Raw genomic sequence first — 18,916 nt, 5'->3', positions numbered from 1 at the left:
ATTGGTAGCACATGTGACCTACGGTTAATAAAGTACCCGTCCACTGGAGTCTAGGGAGTTTAAACCCACCCACGGTGCATCAGGCTTGGCTGAGCGTTCAAACACAATTGGCCATGTTTTGCACTACGTCCTCCCGCTGGGGGGAGACTGTAGGGTAAAACAGCAGTGGGAACACAGAAATGTGTGAGGAGGATTAATTTGCATACTAAACTAAATTCAGAAAAAAAGGGTTTCTACTGATTAAAAACAAACGAGAGGGTGAAATACAGAAAGGGGAGAAAGTATAGAAAAAGCAAGGAGAAACGGTAGAAACGGGTAAAAAAAAGAAGAAAATCCAAATATTCAGCTACATAGTTGGCATAAATAGTAGCAGGTATGTACATGAGGCTAGAGGTGAGGTGCAGCAATAAGGTTAAGAAATGATAGCAGAGGCAGATAGGTAAATAAAATATACAATATTTCAGAGGAGAAAATATGGAGAATAAAAGAAGCAGGTGACCGAGGAAGAGGAGCATTTGTTTAGCGTTTTCGGTTCATTTGTTTTGCGTGCGCTGCAGTGAGCAAGCAGCTTGTGAACACACGTGGCTGTGGTTCATGCTTCATGCTGCTGGAAGGAGGAAGGGAGGCACAGCATGGCAGAGCTCTGTGCATAGCAGGAGTTCTGCCTGGGGGGTTCACTGCATGGCACAGGCACAGCTCTGTACACAGAAGGAGGACCAGATGCAACAGGGGGTCAGCATCTGGACCAAAGCCTCCTCCATATAACCAAGGGCTTGTTTGACAACATGTGTGATGTATGCCATTGGTTCTCAATCGTCGGCTCCGGGGACGGCTCCGAATGGACCCTTAAGGGTCTGTAACCTTTACAGTGTAGATTGGGGTACCAGAGATTAAAACAATCTAAAATTCTAACAAAGGAAAACCGGGGGTCCTTGAAATTAAAACTGTGCAAAAGGCTCAATAGTAATTCAGAGTTCACCTCCCCACGCGTCACTCACCAAGCACCTGGTGTGATTGATTGATAGTGCTGATTGATAGTTGTAATTTAACCCATTTAGGCCTAGAATTATTGAATGCTTTAACCAGTGAAAAATAGCAGATATACAAGCTCACACTGCAAGCTTGTAGATCTGCTATTTTTGAAAAAGTCGTGAAAATGTGTGCAAATCTTTGAATATATGTATTTTCAAAGCAAACGTTTGTAACTCAAATGTTGCTTCTGGGTGGTCCCTGGAACTAGATATTTTGAAATGGGCCAAATAAATATCATTTTGGGGGCCCTTCACATGAAAAGGTTTGAGCACCACTGACATAGTAGTCTCTCAAGAACAGACTAACTGAGCTCCAGTTAAGTGAAAAGGACCTTTTCTTTGACCAGATTGCTGACATAGAAACATAGGTTTTTTCCAAAAATCTTAGAAGGATTCAAAAGGCACTTATAGAATCGGGTCAAAATTCTAATTTTCACGTTTTTTTTTCAAAAATAGCAGATCTACAAGCTCGCAGCGCGGCACTCGGTGCCGCGCTGTGAGCTTGTATATCTGCTATTTTTTTAAATATTTAAAGCATAAAATATTGCGTCATAATGTGTTCAGGCCTAAATGGGTTGTTAAGTAGAAGAGAACGGGTGCGCTTCCTCTGATTTCTGCCACTGATTTGGGCTGTGGGTGCTCAGCTCTAGGTACAACTGAACTCAAGGATCCACAGGAGTGGAAAAAGCAGCACACACCAAAATGAAGATACAAGACAGGCTCAAATGCCTCAACATGCTCTGAGGAAGGCTACGGGCGAAACGCGTTAGCGTTCAGATTAAAATGGCATTTGAGCCTGTCTTGCATCTTCATTTTGGTGTGCTGCTTTTTTCCCACTCCTAATAGTTCTAATTTGTTTGTGAGCTGTTTATTTCAAAGAGTGTGTGTCTGTGACCACACAAGTATGTTTTATCATGTTTATTTAAGTTTGTTTGATTCACTACAGTTGACCTATGTTGTATTATAAATGACTCGGAGTTACAGACCCGTAAGTGTCCATTTGAACTGCTGTTGGTGTTGGTACCCCTTATCTGAAGTTGGCCCGGTGTAAAGCGTGTACTCAGCGGGCACTCACTGCACAGGGCATGACTTTATCTCATACTGTCATGTTTGAATGAGTTTCCATTCATATACATATATGACAGTGGTGTGTATTGTCATATATGGGGTCTTTATTTTAATAACGTATTACCTTTTTATAACCTCTTTGATGACTGATTTTAACCAATACAAATCTGCCAGTAACTAACCACTTATCAGCTCAAAACCTTTGCAGAACGTTTCAGTTGCGTCTACATAATCCTACTGATTAAAAATAATAATAATGATAATTATTATTATTATTATAATTGTTCTAGCTTGTTCAAAATGCACCTGCAGTCATGCTTTGTAAGCATATGCAAGTATTCATGGTAAGTACCTTAAGGTTAAGAGGGTGCTTATTAAAATAGTATTTTGAAGAGATGATTTCATAAGACACTAGCTCACTGAAGCAGTGACTTGCATTATTGATTTACGAAAAAAAAGAAAAAAATGCTATAATGCTGTTTCTTTCCAGTGGCCAGTAAGTTAAATAGTATAATAATTACTATACAGTGGGTCCATGCCTACCAGTCACAGTTGTCTGTCTGCTGGCTGCTGTTCCCAGTTCAACCTGCTGATGGAGCTGTTTCAAGATGAGGAGAAGGCCACCAGTCCCACCGGTGGCGGTCAGACCCCCGGGGCGGGGGGACGCACACGCCTCAGTGTCAAACCTGACAAGAGCCGGACGGGGACCACCAGCAAGGAACACAAGAAGACTGTTGGCTGCCAGGTACTATAGTTTCAATAACAGGCTGTTTTATTGTCTTAATGCAATGGTCCATATTTCACGTCAAGGACCTCCAAAAATAGCAATTCTACAGCTAGTATATCTGCTATTTTTCTATAGTTAAAGCATAAAAAATGCATAAATAATGCGTTCCTTAACCGGTTAAACCTGTTCTCTCCTCTCCTGTAGTTCCGTAACTCCCTTCAGATGCTGATGGAGACACTGAACGCCACAACACCCCACTATGTGCGTTGCATCAAACCTAACGACTACAAATTGCCCTTCTCGTGAGTCTGCTCTCTTTCTCTTTCTCTTCATTTAGGAATTCTCCTACAGTACCTTTGTCTATCCTGTTTATTGAATCCATTCAGCTCTTGAAATTCTACCAAGTGCTTTACAGCAAAAGAGTGTAAAAACAAACAAATAGGACACACACACAGACCCACACAAACATAGAGGAGTTTGGAGTATGTTCATTGGAAAACAACGCAAAGGCAGATGCACATATCGCAAACCATTTAAGGCAGGGGTCTTCAACAGGGGGTCCGGGACCCCTAGGGGGTCCTCCGAGTTACTACAGGGGGTCCTCCAAATCTTTGTGTGATAGAAACTTTTTTTTCTTTTTTCATATTAACCACTTGAACCCTAGTGTCCTTATTCTGAGAACTTTAGCCAAAAATAGCCGATCTACAAGCTCACTGTGAGCTTGTAGATCGGCTATTTTTGGCAAAGAGCTTTGGCAAAGAGCTCTTTGGTGTAGAGGGGGAAAAGAGCAGACTAAGTACAGAGTGAAAGGTCAAGTTTATTAAATATTGACGGTTCAAGTGGTTAAATATCTGAAAACACAAATTGACATGAATCCAAAATACATTGATGATTGTGCTGTCAAACGATGAAACTATATGGAATCTATGAAAAGGTTGTGGTCCCTGCTTCATCTCTCTCTCAACTAAGGGGTCCTTGGCCTGAAAACGTTGAAGACCCCTGATTTAAGGCAGGTGCTGGACCACAGGAAAACAATAGTAAAACATTGGAGCTATGCACACTGTCATTCCCTTAGGTGCAATGTATTGTTCCCTGCACCAGTAGTGACACTTTGAGCTGGCTCTTCATCAGACTCATGGTGACTCAGCTGATGAAGAGCCTTAGCGTAGAACCTTACTACTGGTGGAGGAAACAATAAAATGCACTTAAAGGAACTACAGTGTGCGGACCTTTCATTTTTATTACCCTACCAGTCAAAAGTTTGGACACAGCTCTCATTCAATGTGTGTGAGAAGTTGTGTCAATACTTTTGACTGGTAGGGTATGTTTTTTGGATTAATGGGTGGATTACTGGTAGTTATTAACTTGTTGTTGCACTTTTGTAAATAACATGCGGTAGTTAGTTAGACTGTTTTGAATGTTTTACTTTTCAGGATTCAATTTAAAAAATAGGGAAAGTAGCAGATCTAAAAGCCCAAAACGCGTTGTTTTCCCAACCCCAGTTGGAAGTTGTGTCTGTGATATTGATAGTGTGTGTGTGTGTGTGTGTGTGTGTGTGTGTGTGTGTGTGTGTGTGTGTGTGTGTGTGTGTGTGTGTGTGTGTGTGTGTGTGTGTGTGTGTGTGTGTGTGTGTGTGTGTGTGTGTGTGTGTGTGTGTGTGTGTGTGTGTGTGTGTGTGTGTGTGTGCGTGCGTGCATTTGCAGGTTTGATCCAAAGCGTGCGGTACAGCAGCTCAGAGCCTGTGGTGTCCTGGAGACTATCCGCATCTCAGCTGCTGGCTTCCCATCCAGGTAGGATAACACTCATGTTTAAACTTTAAAGGAAATGGCATGAGGTCCTCCCATTACAACACTGTTACACCAGTACTTGGTTTGCTTACGTTGTCGATACTTGTTGATGAATCCTGTGTGTGTGTGTGTGTGTGTGTGTGTGTGTGTGTGTGTGTGTGTGTGTGTGTGTGTGTGTGTGTGTGTGTGTGTGTGTGTGTGTGTGTGTGTGTGTGTGTGTGTGTGTGTGTGTGTGTGTGTGTGTGTGTGTGTGTGTGTGTCAGGTGGACCTACCAGGAGTTCTTCAGCCGTTACAGAGTGCTGATGAAGCAGAAGGATGTTCTTCATGATAAGAGGCTGACCTGCAGGAATGTTCTGGAGAAACTAGTGGAGGTCAGACAGAAGGATGGATATTGAATTAGTTATTGCCTAAACCACTGGTTCTCACTCAGTCTGTGGGCCGTGAGGATATTCCAAGTGGGCCCCAAATAATTGGCAAAATTAAAAAATTTGAATAATAATTTAACATTAATATGGAAAATAATACATGTAAAAAGTGTGAATATGGAGATAAGAGGTTTCTGTCCGATAACAATGATATCATCTTTTGAAAGGCAGAAGGCCAAACTGAATCGCAATATCGGCTATGTCCTCTTGTGAAATTCCTACCCTGGGTACCTGGCTACTGGGGCTTTTATGCTCTCTTTCTGTCTGTCTGTCTGTCTGTCTGTCTCTCTCTCTCTCTCTCTCTCTCTCTCTCTCTCTTTGTCCTCAGGACCAAGATAAATACCAGTTTGGTAAGACAAAGATATTCTTCAGGGCCGGCCAGGTCGCCTACCTGGAGAAGCTGAGAGCGGACAAGCTGCGCGCCGCTTGCATCCGCATCCAGAAAACAATCCGCTGTTACCTGGCGCGCAAGAAGTACCTCCGCATGCGCCACGCTGCCATCACCATCCAGAGGTTCACCAGAGGACACCAGGCCCGCTGGTGGGTATAGGCCACAATGCCTGCCAATCAGCACCCAGTTAGCCAATCACAATCCGTTTCGTCAAAAAACATTATCTTACCTGACATTGAAGCAAAGACGTATTAGCCACATGAACCGTACAGTCCCTAATTCTGGACGTCGCATTGACACACATCTAATTTTTTTATAACGTTTTTTACCTTTATTTTGTTCTGTAAAGCGACTTTGAGTACCTAGAAAAGCGCTATATAAGTTTGATGTATTATTATCTTGCAAACATAGGAGTTCTACTTAAGGTCACAACGTGTCGCAGCTTGGTGAATTTTGAGCTTCTAGGTGGACTATTTGGTGTAGAGGGAAAATATGAAGAAAGTTTATATAGAGTTTCAGTCGTCTGTCAGTTGGAAACCTCATGTCAAAAACTGTTACTTTTCAGCATTCAAGTTCAAAAATAGCAAAGGTATCGGATCTTCAACTCAAAATGCGTTGCTTCACGCCACGTTTCGAGCCTGTAGATCTGGTTAAAGACATAGTAGGAGCACAACAGTGTCTCAAATGGCGACAGTAGACAAAGAAAGACCTGAGAGAGACTCAACATGGCCTTATTTGACCACTAGTGCGAGGTCAGGACACGCATTTGATTGTTGCATCCCAGTGATTAGGACGTAGTGTAGCATCAAATTCAATCTGTTACTGAGCAAAATGACATCAAACCAAAGCTATTTTGAGCAAATAAATGGGGCAATTCTGTGTAAATAGCATTAAAGTCTGTCTGTGTAACGTCCATTTTAGTAGTCTTCCCGGCATCCCAGAATTCAATACAGTTTGATATATAAAAAGGATGTACCGCTCCAAAGCGAATGCCGCCGGGGTCCTAGCACGGAGGTTATTTTGGAACGCGACAACATAAACCGTATTAACTCTGTCTGGAGCAGAGACTCTGTATTAACTTTAGTGTGTCTGGAGCGGAGACTTGTGACTAGAATTGTGTTAAGATGTCAAAAAACATATTTATGTGTAATGGTTATACTTGCACAATATCACTAAACTTATTTTTCCTCTCCTGTTTTCTCTCCTGTGCATTCTTTGTAATTATCTCCCATCCATCTTCTCATCACTCGCGTTGATCCACCCCAACCAAACTCCCTCAACTCCCTAAACCATCACCCCGTCACCCGGAACCACCTCCCCTCACCCCATCTCGTCCTGTCATCCGACCTCTCATCCTAGCCTGGTGAAGTTCATGCGACGTACGCGGGCAGCCATCACCATCCAGAAATGGCAGAGGATGTACGTGCAGAGGAAGATATACAGACAGAAGCAGGCTGCTGCCCTCATCATGCAGACCATTCTCAGAGCTTACATGGCCAGGCAGAAGTACCAGAGGGTGAGACACACTCACACGCACAGGCACACGCACGCACGAGTGCACAACGTATACACGCACATACACACACACACAGCTGAAGTTATGTGCAAGCTAGATGTGCACTTCCACAATTCTTTCTAATATATATGAACTGCTTTTCGAAAATGTGTCCAAACTGTCCATCTCTCCTTCTCCATAGCTACTGAGGGACACAAAGGCAATAATCATCCAGAAGTATGCGCGTGGCATGCTGGCGCGGCGCTGGTGCAAGCGCTGCCTGAGGGCCATCATCTACCTGCAGTGCTGTGTGAGGAGGTTGATCGCCAAGCGCGAGCTGAAGAAGCTGAAGATCGAGGCGCGCTCAGTCGAGCACTTCAAGAAGCTCAATATCGGCATGGAAAACAAGATCATGCAATTGCAGAGGAAGATCGACGAGCAGGTGAGCCTTTCAACTTTCAAAAAAGTGTCATTTGATGTTACTGCGTCTTTTGGCTGCACAGCCCTCAGCTTAACTCTTTTACCGCTTTGGACGTTCCCGTTCGCCCCATTTTTCCCGAACCGCTTCCGTTCTAGGTTCTTGGAACCGTGTTGCTTTCATGGAACCGGCCGCGAACTGGCTTGCGTTTCCACCAGTTTTAAGCACCAGTTTTAGGTGGCCCACCTGTGGACCTGTGAGCCCCCATTCTACCAATTGCCCTAGGTTCGATTCCAGGCCTTGCCGGAAATGCGTTGAATATGATCGGTTGAACTGTTCACGGGGGAAATTCAATCGACAATGGCAGATACATACAGTTTCCCTTTTATTTATTGTTTTTAAATGGTGATTTTTTCCAATTGCTTTTGTCATTGTTTATATCGCATCTCGATCTTCCAACCTGTAGAATAATGACTTGCCGACTATGGTTCCCAGTTCAGAGCAAGGTAAACCAATATCTTTTTCGTTCCAGTTCCGAACCAACTTTTTTGATTTTGAACCAATTCATTTTCAGTGGAAACACTCTGAACTGGTTAAAAATTAGGCAGGAAAAAATAACAGACTGATTCAACCTGGGTGGAAAAGGGGCCTGAGAAGTGTACAAATGGAGCACTCAGAGTTATGGGGGGTCCTTGAAATTTTGTTTGAGGTTGAAAAAAAATATATATGTTTGAGAATCACTGGTCTAAATAATCTCTACCTCACCTTCCCTCCACTAGAACAAAGAGAACCGTGGGATCATCGAGAAGCTGACGGCCCAGGGGAGCGCGGACCGGGTGGAGAGCGAGCGCATGCGCGTCGAGTTGACTCGCCTGCGCGGGGCCGAGGAGGATGCGCGCAACAACTCCAACCGCGTGCTGACGCTGGAGGAGGAGCTGGAGAGGCTGAGGAAGGAGCTGAGCACCACCCAGAAGGAGAAGAAAACCATCGAGGACTGGGCTCAGAAATACAGGGACGAGATGGAGAAGGTAGATATAAACACCCACACTCTGCTTCCTCAGTCTTCACTGTCTGTCTCTCTTTGCGATGACCCCCTCCATCCCACACCATTTCTCTCTATATACCTCTGTCTCTTCCAATCAATACATGTTGATCTAAAGGGACACCGCACCAGTCGAGTCAGAGCGCGGTGGTAACCAAAAAGTCTCTTCGCTCTCTCCACATGAGGTTGATTATATTCAAATATCAATGACTTTTGCATAGACTTTTTCAAAAGTGCGTTCACCACCTGAAAAAATAAACAATTAAATTGGATAACCCCTCTCGTCTCTTTTACAATGTCCAGGCCAGCAGCGTTTTTCCATAGTGTCCCGGCATACAATATTAAATAAAATGCTGACATGTTTTGGTACTGGACAAAAACAACTGTCCCTTTTAATTCAGGGGCCAGAGAGATCCAGGGAGAGATGTGTTGGGCAGAGGGGCCACAGGTGCCCGGCTGGGGCAGGTGAGCGCAGGAGATAGACTAGTGAGTTAGCCTCTCTGTCTCTAGTGCAGTGGTTTTCAAACATTATATACCAAAGAGGACCCCCGCTTTGGTATCAGTGGATGGACCCCCATAACTGCGAGAGTGTACAAGTAAGGTCTCCAGGTTCCATCTGTACACTCTCTGAGATAAAGACCCATAAGGGTCCATTTGGTTCTGAACAATCATTTAGCTGGGAACCCACTACGGGACCACTCGGGTCCCCTGACCTCACTTTGAGAACCACTGCTCTAGGATGTGTGTATGTATGCCCCAGGTTAGACGATTAGAGCAGTATCCTGTTGAAACCTCGCAGTCTACATTTGTCCCCTATTTTGTCTTGCTTTTTGTTTTGTTTTTTTGTTTTCATTGAAACTTGATACGATTTTCCTTCCCTTCTCAACACACGTGATGCAAACCAAATCAAAGCTCCTCAGCCGTTTAACATCTAGTGTGTGTGCTCAGAGTAGACCCCACCCAGTAACCTGATAGATAGGGTTGTAGGTGAACTTATGAATGACCGTACAGTAGGTGTACAATGGAAATGGGTCAGTGCTACTGTAGTTCTGTGAAACAGCTTGCACTACCGCTGTCACGTTCGACATGCCGACAACTTCCACCCTTACATTGGACACACATTGACCATTATTTTGTGTGTGTGTGTGTGTGTGTGTGTGTGTGTGTGTGTGTGTGTGTGTGTGTGTGTGTGTGTGTGTGTGCGTGCGTGTGTGCGTGTGTGCGTGCGTGTGCGTGCATGTCTGTGTACAGATGGTATCAGAACTGAAGGAACAGAATGGGCTGTTGAAGACAGAGAAGAACGATTTGAACCGACTGATTCAGGAACAGGGTCAACAGATGACAGGTAGGTTGAGTTGCCGCCCCCAGCCGTAGGGTGACAAATATCCCCCTCCGCGCACGGCTTTCCCTCCCCCGAACACAGGCCAATTGTGTTCGTATAGACGCTACTTTAGCATTGCGCCCCACTCGAGCAAGGCTCTTGACCCCTAACTGCTCCCCGAGCGCTGTACTCACTGCTCCTAATAGTTTGGATGGCTATGCAGAGGACAAATTTCACCTACTCTATGTGCATACAGTATATATTCAGTGACAAGTAATTATTATTATACTTTCATGTATTCGTGATATACAGTATAATGTAAGCAATTTCCAGACAGTGTTTTCACTTTATTGAATGGTTTTCCGTTTATCGTCTCTGTTGGGTGGAAACGTCCAAAACTGCAACTTTTCAGGATTCAAATTCAAGGTCAAGCCACACGCCACTTCTCGACCACGTTTTGAGCTTGTGGATCTGCAACTTTTTTGTGATGCTGTAGTATTATCAAGTAGGACGTTAAATTATGAAAGAAAACACAAAGTGTAATATGGAGATAAGAGGTTTCTTCCTCCAACAGCTAGGGCTGGGTGCAATAACCGCAATAACGCCATGACGTGGTTGTGTAATGGTAACATACCGCGTTGTCCAGTTCATAACCGTGATTATGCCGCAATTATTTTTATAACTAAAGAAATTATAAAAAAAACTTTTTTGTGCCTATCCCGGACAAGTTCGGGATTTTTTCAATCCAATACAATGTTTTTTTTTTGCTATTGTACTTACCCTGAGCTGCTTGTGAACTGTGTTCCCAGGGCAGCGAAAAAGTTTTTTTGCGGCTAAAATAGCTTCCGATCGGGCTTCTAAAAAATCACACTCGTGTGAACTGAGCGGTTGTGTGTGTGTGTGTGTGTGTGTGTGTGTGTGTGTGTGTGTGTGTGTGTGTGTGTGTGTGTGTGTGTGTGTGTGTGTGTGTGTGTGTGTGTGTGTGTGTGTGTGTGTGTGTGTGTGTGTGTGTGTGTGTGTGTGTGTGTGTGTGTGTGTGTGTGTGTGTGTGTGTGTGTGTGTGTGTGTGTGCCCCCTGTGTGTGTTTGTGCCTGGCCTATGCCTGGCCTATCCTGAACAACAGCGCCCCTCCCTTAACATGTGTGGTCAGAAAAGGTTACTGCAGGGCCAGGCTACATACCCGGAGACATACAGACAGACAAACAGACAAACAGACAGACAGACAGACCCACACACACGGCCACGTATAGGAGCGTTGTGACCACCGCTCAAAAATAAAGAAGCTAATAGCTAACTGTTAGCTAACTTCCTCCGGTCTTCCTTCATAACAGTGTTTGCAGTGAAAGCCCAAGCCACTGCTGCCTGTGTAGACGGAAGTTAGAGCGAAGGCCTATGCAGAAATGTCTGGCACTCTAGCGGCACCTTGTGGCCCCTGGCATTAAATCAGTTAAAAACGCTCTAGCTTAAGTGGATGACAGAGTTCACACCAGAACTATGACGACAGTTATTGTTATAGTGCTTGGTGTGAACTTCCCTTAAGGCCAGTGCACACCAATGCAACTAGTCGCAACTCCTTGCAACAACTTGCATGCAGTTACTTGCAACTACTTGCAACCATTATCCCCAATGGCTGTTGCAAGGAGTTGCATTGGTGTGACATGACCTTAAAACTGTTTTGTTGCAAGGGGCTGCATTAGTGCAGTCTAGGACTGGGTTCAAGAACCGCAATACTGTGGTTGTGTAATGCATACTGCTGTGTTTTTAATCATTCATAACAACTTTTTGAAGAGATATCGCCATACCGTCCGTAAACAGTGACCTATTACCGCGATAACTAAAAATCCATATGGCTCCAGCCCTACCGACAGCAATGTTATGCTACAGTAGTTACACAATCCATCATGACACCTCATGAGACGTACCATCACACAGGTTGTACACAGATCACCATTACATCAGCATTAAATGAAGCTATGTTATGTAGCAATGATAGAATTGGCACATCTGTCACGGTGATGGAAGCCCACCCATCTCTCACTGTTGCCTTTCCCTGCCTTTCCCTCCTCCTCCAACCTTTCTCTATGCTAGCCAAAATGGCACGTGCGATAGCAGAGGAGACGCAGCAGCTGGAGACGGACCTGAACGAGGAACGATCTCGCTACCAGAATCTCCTGAACGAACACCGTCGCCTCGAAGAGAAATACGACGACTTGAAAGAGGACATAGCCCTCTCGGTGAGATACACACGCACGCACCCACACTCACATACATATGTTCGTATTACTATACTTGTGAGGAAAAATAGCCAGCGACAAGCTCATTGATTGATTGATTGATTGAAGACTTTATTAGAAGTTTGCATAGGAAAAGGTACAGTTTCATGACGGTACAGTTCACTGGTACAAGGTCTACTAAAAGGAGATCCATGAAAAGACTAAGCTTATTTCCACAGGAAACCATTTAAGTATCTCATATAACATTGAATGACAGACGAATAGAACACAGTACTATGCAGTAGATATGTAAAGAAAAAAAATGATAGAACAAAAAAGAAAAAAAAATAGATAGATCAGCAATACTTTGGTGCATGACATCGACTCACAACTGTACTGGATATACCATATGGAAGGGTAGTGTAAGTGCAAAGACGTGTACTGGGCATTTACGTTGTTTCACTCTTTTATTACTCCAACCATCTCTAGCACCCCCCCAAGCCTGGCCACAGGAGAACAGATTCCACACACAGCAGCAACGAGTCAGAGTGCACCTACAACTCAGAATTCGCCGAATCGGAAGACGGTTCCCGCGCCGCCGAGGTAACGTAGTGGGCTGTGTTTCTTGCACGAGTTTAATCTCCTGGCTGGGAAGAAAACATTTGTATCAGTGCTCAGTGTGCCCTTTTTGGAGAATTCCAAAACTTGTGAATTACACTAGTGCAGGGGTCTTCAACATTTTTAGGCCAAGGACCCCTTAGCTGAGAGAGAGAGAAAGCAGGGACCCCCCCACTACGTTTTGTATAAAATTGTGTTGCAGATTAAACATTTTCATTGATTTCTGAGACAGCTTAGACTTGTTTGACAGCAATATCATCAGTGTAGGTTGTTGGTTTAATGTGTATTTCTAGACATTGAATGACTTTAACCGTCAATACTTAGTCTGCTTTTCTTTCCACTCAGTCTACACCAAACCTCTTTGCCAAGAATAGCAGATCTACAAGCTCACAACGCCTTGCGCTGCAAGGCGTTGTGAGCTTGTAGATCGGCTATTCTTGGCTAATGTTCCACACAGAATAGGGATAGTGGTTATTTTAGAAGGAATAAAGTTCTTATCACACAAAGATTTGGAGGACCCCCTGTAGGAACTGAGGACCCCACTAGTGTATAAATAATAAGTAAATTCTGAATTCATATGTGCATGTATTTATAGCTACTCTGTATGTAAATGCATGGCACTCCTGTTAACAGTGTGTTTGTGTGTTTCAGGATGTGACTCGTGGAATGGATACCTCATTAACCCTCAAGCTGCAGAAGCGCCTCACAGTACTAGAGCAAGAAAGCCAGTCCCTTCGCAACGAGCTGGAAAGCAAAGAAGACCAGTTCCAGCGGGCTAGAGCCAGGGTACTTACTCAGACTGTACACTAGTGGTGAACGGGTCTAGGGTACTTGCTGTGCACTGTACACTAGTGACACACGGTGTCTAAATAAGGACATCAAACTTTTTCGATGTCTGTGATTCTGCTCATCAGAGGTTTTTGTTGTTTTTTCTCTCTTTTTTTAAAAGTGGGTGGGATGGCTTGGGGTCGCTATGGAACTGGGTGGGACCTATCCCGCCCGTCCCACCCGCTATCTGCGCCCATGGACGCGTGGCGGAGCTAGCGCCAGGGTACTTACAGTATACTGTACACTAGTGATGCACGGGTGTACTGCTGTACACTCTACACTAGTGATGCATGGGTCTATTTATCCACAGGGTACTGTACTTACACTGTTCACTAGTGATGCACGGGTCTGGTGCCAGGGCACTTAACACTGTACACTAGTGATGCTAGTGTGCACTTCTAAAGATCTTGAGCTTCGTTTACACTGGGTTATTTGGGATTGAGGTCAGAACATGCATGCATATTCTTGGTTGAGTCCCTTTTTAACTGATGTTAACTTATTATTTTGAATTCTGTTTGTCTCCAGTTCACTGGATTTATGAACGTATTTTATCCCCCATTTCAGGATGATGCAGAGCATAAGAAGGCCCGAGGGGCGGAGCTGGAGTACGAATCCCTGAAGGTGAGCTACAGATGTGTCATTTCAAAACTTTACACGTCCTGCCATTGGCAAGATGGTAGATTTCCAGTGGATTGGCATAACTTTGAAATTGTAGATCAGCTATTTTTGTACGGTGAGGAGTGGATTCGAGGCAGGTTATTGTTAGTTTCACGCCCCTCGCAGCTTGGGAGCTTTTGGCTACGCACCCTTCGGACCGCGCGGAGGTGCCGAAAGTCGGGGGGATGAAGATTTACGATTCCGTCCCTATCGGGACGTAACTCGGACGAGTCGGGTCAAGCAGACTTCGCTTCTTTGTCGACTAAGACGGATTTGATAATGAATAAATTGTGGAGAAATTGATAAACACAAAGCAACATCGACAAAAGCCTTATTTAATACCCCCCAATCTCGACCACATCATCTCCCCCTCCCTCAGCGCCAGGAGCTGGAGTCTGAGAACAAGAAGCTTAAACATAACCTGACGGAGATGAGGCAAAGCCTGCTGGGCAACCCAGGTGCTGGAGCAGGAGCGCCGGGCTCTCCGGCCTACAAGGTTCTCCTGGACCAGCTCAACTCCTCCTGTGAGGAGCTGGACGTGCGCAAGGAGGAGGTGCTGATCCTACGCTCCCAGCTGGTCAGCCAGAAGGAGGCCATGCAGCACAAGGTACACGCCGCCTCTCGCTGCCTTTTACTGTTAGTTTGTGGAGCATTCTGGGTATTGTAGTCATTTTTAGGTTACATTTTTAGCTTAAAGTTACTGTAATTGATATTTATTTGTTGAGTGTTACATAGCTCTGCATTCTTATAGTAATCATTGCTATAGAGCAAAGTGCGGCCCGGGGACCAAATGCGGCCCGAGGACAAAATCTTATACAGCCCGTGGCTTCAATCCTAAATTGTATTATAAACGGTCCACCAGCACCGTCAAACGAGAATATTTTCCTAGAGTATAATCTGTCAGGATTCCTTGTTCCCTGTTGTCTCATTCTGAAGGGGTCAAAGAAAGGCAATTTTTACATTGCACGTCTGGTTACATTTGGTAATGTGAAATAAGGCTGAGTTATTTGTGTTTTGTTCAGAGCACACACCTGACAAAAGGCCATTGATATGAAATATTGATGATGATAGTTAAATAAAATCATTTAAATGTGAAGCATACAGTATTTATGTGACTTGTTATGGTCAGACCGAAAGTACATTATGTCAGGAGATTTGGTCGGGCCTTATTAATGTTTTAATATTTTCTAATGTGGCCCCCTTTGAAAACAGTTTGGACACCCCTGCTATAGAGTGTTTGTTCAGTAACAGGGGTCTTCGTCTCTCCAGTTCTTTAGTAAACAGAAAACACCTTTCTCCTACAGGATACAAGATAAACAAGTGAAATTGGAAGTGATGAAACAAATACTTGGCAGACAAAATTGAAACTGGAACACTATCAAATTGAAGTGTGTGGTTTGCTCTCCTGACTGGATAAAATTGGCACCCCTCCTGAAAACGTATTTTCGTTTACCAAATAGCTGGAGAGATGGGGAGAGCACAGTTTACTTTACAGTGTGCCACTGGTAATACATAATGTGAGCAGGAGGTCCTCTTTGTTCTCCCGACACTGTTTTCACGTTATTGTCGTCTATCGTCTCTTGTCGGGTGGAAACCTCATACTGTATGTCCAGGATTTTCAGGATTCAAATTCTAAAATGGTAAAAGTAGCAGATATACAAGCTCAAGCAAACAGATTGCTAGCAGAATATAGAGCTTTAACACAAACTTTCCACTTTTCCTTTTCACTTACAGCACCATTAAATAAATGGTGATCATAATGTATAATAAGTGTATATAAAATAAGTAGTTTTCAGGTGTGTTTGTGTCTAACTGAGCTGTCTCCTCTCTCCTCACATGCTGTCCCTCAGGATGAGAAGGTACAGTACGGCAAACCGCTGATGATTCGCAACCTTTTTCATTTCAAGGACCCCTACAGTAGTTTGACACCCATTTGATACCATTTTCATCGCTGGCACCCGATTGATCTACACTGTAAAATCATGTTAACTTGAGTCTGAGAGTGTACAAATGGAATACGGTTTCCTTGGGGGTTGGAGTATTTTTTATCGATATAACATTTGATGTTATTTTCACATAAATCTTCTTGTCTGGGGGTCCCTGGCACAAAACCTTTTCAAATATGTATTTGGCGCGGCCAAATACATATCAATTTGGGGGTCCTTGACTTAAAAAGGTTCAAGAACTACTGCAGTACACAGCGGAGTGGAGTGGCTTACATGCATGCAGGTGTATTGACCACATATCTCACCTTTGTGTCGGAAACGACTCACAGATGGATATGAAGTCATTTCACAGAGAGTTCCTGTACGTGTCCTCTAGATTTTGAATTGGCCATTAGTGCTAATGGCCTACAGTTTCCCGCTGTTCATATGCAACCGTAGGACATTATGCACAGCTCTTAGGCGTCAGGAACATAATATCTAACATGTTACAGTAAATTTGACAAATCGTTACGTTCACAAATGTAACGCTTTCTCAAATTTGAACACATTAATATGCATTTGCATGCATGTTTTCATTTTACGGACATTTAGCGGCATGACATTCCACGGTTATGGTGTTGGAACTCTTCATGGTGCAACAACGTAAAGTAGCATCCCGATACGTTACAGATGAACACCTACGGATCATCAGGGGAAATCTAAATTGAATGTACAGTAGAGGCTAGAAGGAGAAAACCTCTGCTAACAAACCTACGCCTACTGCTTTGAGAACTAAACACTGACCACACCAAAGTCTTTGCATTGCGGTTCTGAAGTGCAGTTATTTCTTAGAGCAATTTCTTCTGGCCAATTACCCCTTAGCTGAGAGAGATGAAGTAGGGACCCCTGCTGCATATTGTATAAAATTGTGTTGCAGATAAAGCTTTTTCATTTCATAGATGGTTTCATAGACTTGTTTGGCAGCACTGTCATGTTAATGTGTATTTTCAGACATTTAACCACTTAAACTGTACACTGTACAGAGACCGTTGCCTCTGTACTTGGTCTGCTCTTTTTTTCCCTTCTACACCACATTAGCCGAAAATAGGCGATCTACAAGCTCACAACGCCTCACAGTGCGATACGTTGTGTGCCTGTAGATCTACAATTATCGGCTAATATTCCCCTCAGAAAAGGGATGCTAGGGTCCAACTGGTTAATACAAAAGACCCCCGTCTTAGAATCTTTGAATTCCTAAATTATAGGTAGACATCTGCAATCATCTGTACAATGTGAGACTATATGGACTTTGTGTCAGGGTGTAGCAGACAAGTGGGAGAATCAATGCAACATCCGTGTTCCTCTCTCTCTGTCTCTCCGTAGGAGACCATGACGGAGCCCTCGCACCATGTGGTGGACGTGTCCAAGCTGAAGGGCTCAGAGGAACTCAAGCAGGCCTACGTCGGCCTCAAGGACTCCAACAGGTACTGTGTTTCCACCTGCACCTCCCAGCTGCTTCTCAACAACTTTATTCTCTCTCTCAAGCAACCCCCAACCCTACCTTCCAGCCCAGCCTGTGTACTTCATTGAGCTGCAAATGTTGTTTCCTTATTAAACGATTTAGAAAAATAGTGTTGAAATTTGCATTCCTAAAAACCCGGGAAGTGATTGCACAATGGGTTCCAAAGTGTTTTGTTTTGTTATTTGACATAAATTGTACTCAAACGTGATTTTTTAAGCTGTTATGAGCTTTTTTCAAACTTAATTTCATTTCATACATATCTGTGTGGCTTAAAAAAAGATTTGTGAATATTATTTATTGTATAAGTAAATGTGTTAAGTCGATAACACAAGCCTTCATTTATTTTCTTATCCAAAATTCTCTGTCGAACCCACGGTGGAGGTAACTTTGGGGTTGGCCTACGAATAGACATCATCCCTGTCGCACTCTTATTACTTGTGTCTGTTTCTGCTCAAGCACACGTCACACACACAATCATGTGTGTGTGACGTGTGATTCTGCACTTGCACCCGTGTGTGTGTGTGTGTGTGTGTGTTTGTCTGTGTGTGAACCCTTCTCTCTGTCCTATGCAGATCCCCTAGGTTCTTACGTAAACCACTGGAAGGCAATGAGCTCCTGAGTAGGCTAAGGTAACCATCAGACGTGGCCTGTGCATCATGGAAGCCGGCACACATGGCCACGCTAGCGCTAAAACCAACTCAGAAAGGAATGCAAATGGCTTAGAATGGCAGAGAAATGTTTGTTTTGTACCTGATTCAGCAAAGCTTGGTTAGCTCTGCGTAGCAGGGATGAAACCTAAAACAGCATGATGATGATGCCAAAATAGGAGACAGGAGCCTTTGTAGCGGTTCTGCCCTAACAGCATGTAAAATGATGCAGCACCTCTAGCTAACAGATGGTGGCAGTGTTGTTCACTGGCCAGTGTTAACAGCATGTAAAATGATGAGTACCTCTATACTAGCTAATGGTTACTGGCTAACAACAGATGGTGGCAGTGTTAAAGGAATACTTCACCCAAAAGATGACTTTCTTTTCTATCAATTACTGACCCTGTGATGCCTTCAGTTGATGGAGAATTGTAGTTTTTCTTGCATGCCTCCACGTTGAATGGAGAAAAAAAGCCTAAAAAATGTCTTCGTATTTGGATTCTTCATTTAAGAAAAAATGAAGACCGTGCCTGGACTTGGTGTTGTAACCCACGTGCTCACATGCGCTTCTCATTCATCTGTAAATAAATGGTAAAGTTGGAGAGACGAGGCATTTGATTTGGAAGTACTGAATGGAGTTTATAGAAACACTTTTAATATAGTTTTTGGATTCTTCAATCACTTTGTGTGGAGAGACTTGCGAGAAAAACAGATTCACCACAAATTCAAGGTAGCCACATGGAAGTCAGTAACTGATAGAAAAAAAATCATTTTTGGGTGAATTTTTGTAATGGGGTGTG

General features: G+C 43.8%; 1 protein-coding gene across 2 annotated transcripts in view; it reads left to right on the top strand.

The window, feature by feature from the left end:
• Positions 1-18,916, top strand: part of myo5aa (myosin VAa) — a gene marked incomplete at both ends in the record, with an annotated part of 113,979 nt that overhangs the window by 80,566 nt on the left and 14,497 nt on the right. Inside the window, 17 exons of one of the 2 annotated variants that reach the window (XM_080729424.1) lie at positions 2,680-2,844; positions 3,031-3,128; positions 4,530-4,616; positions 4,877-4,985; positions 5,368-5,579; positions 6,790-6,946; positions 7,128-7,367; positions 8,123-8,371; positions 9,637-9,730; positions 11,795-11,940; positions 12,418-12,522; positions 13,189-13,323; positions 13,930-13,986; positions 14,402-14,629; positions 15,873-15,881; positions 17,331-17,431; positions 18,042-18,098. In XM_080729424.1, the coding sequence (XP_080585550.1) occupies positions 2,680-2,844; positions 3,031-3,128; positions 4,530-4,616; positions 4,877-4,985; positions 5,368-5,579; positions 6,790-6,946; positions 7,128-7,367; positions 8,123-8,371; positions 9,637-9,730; positions 11,795-11,940; positions 12,418-12,522; positions 13,189-13,323; positions 13,930-13,986; positions 14,402-14,629; positions 15,873-15,881; positions 17,331-17,431; positions 18,042-18,098 (2,249 nt within the window). Of the gene's footprint in view, positions 1-2,679; positions 2,845-3,030; positions 3,129-4,529; positions 4,617-4,876; positions 4,986-5,367; positions 5,580-6,789; positions 6,947-7,127; positions 7,368-8,122; positions 8,372-9,636; positions 9,731-11,794; positions 11,941-12,408; positions 12,523-13,188; positions 13,324-13,929; positions 13,987-14,401; positions 14,630-15,872; positions 15,882-17,330; positions 17,432-18,041; positions 18,099-18,916 lie in introns of both variants that reach the window. The other variant, XM_080729425.1, reaches the window with a different exon arrangement.

This window comes from Nannobrachium achirus, assembly GCF_963921795.1.
Source record: "Nannobrachium achirus genome assembly, chromosome: 7".
Classification (NCBI taxonomy): Eukaryota; Metazoa; Chordata; class Actinopteri; order Myctophiformes; family Myctophidae; genus Nannobrachium; species Nannobrachium achirus.
Note: the sequence above shows the minus strand (reverse complement) of the source record. Positions and strands in the feature narration are given on the sequence as shown.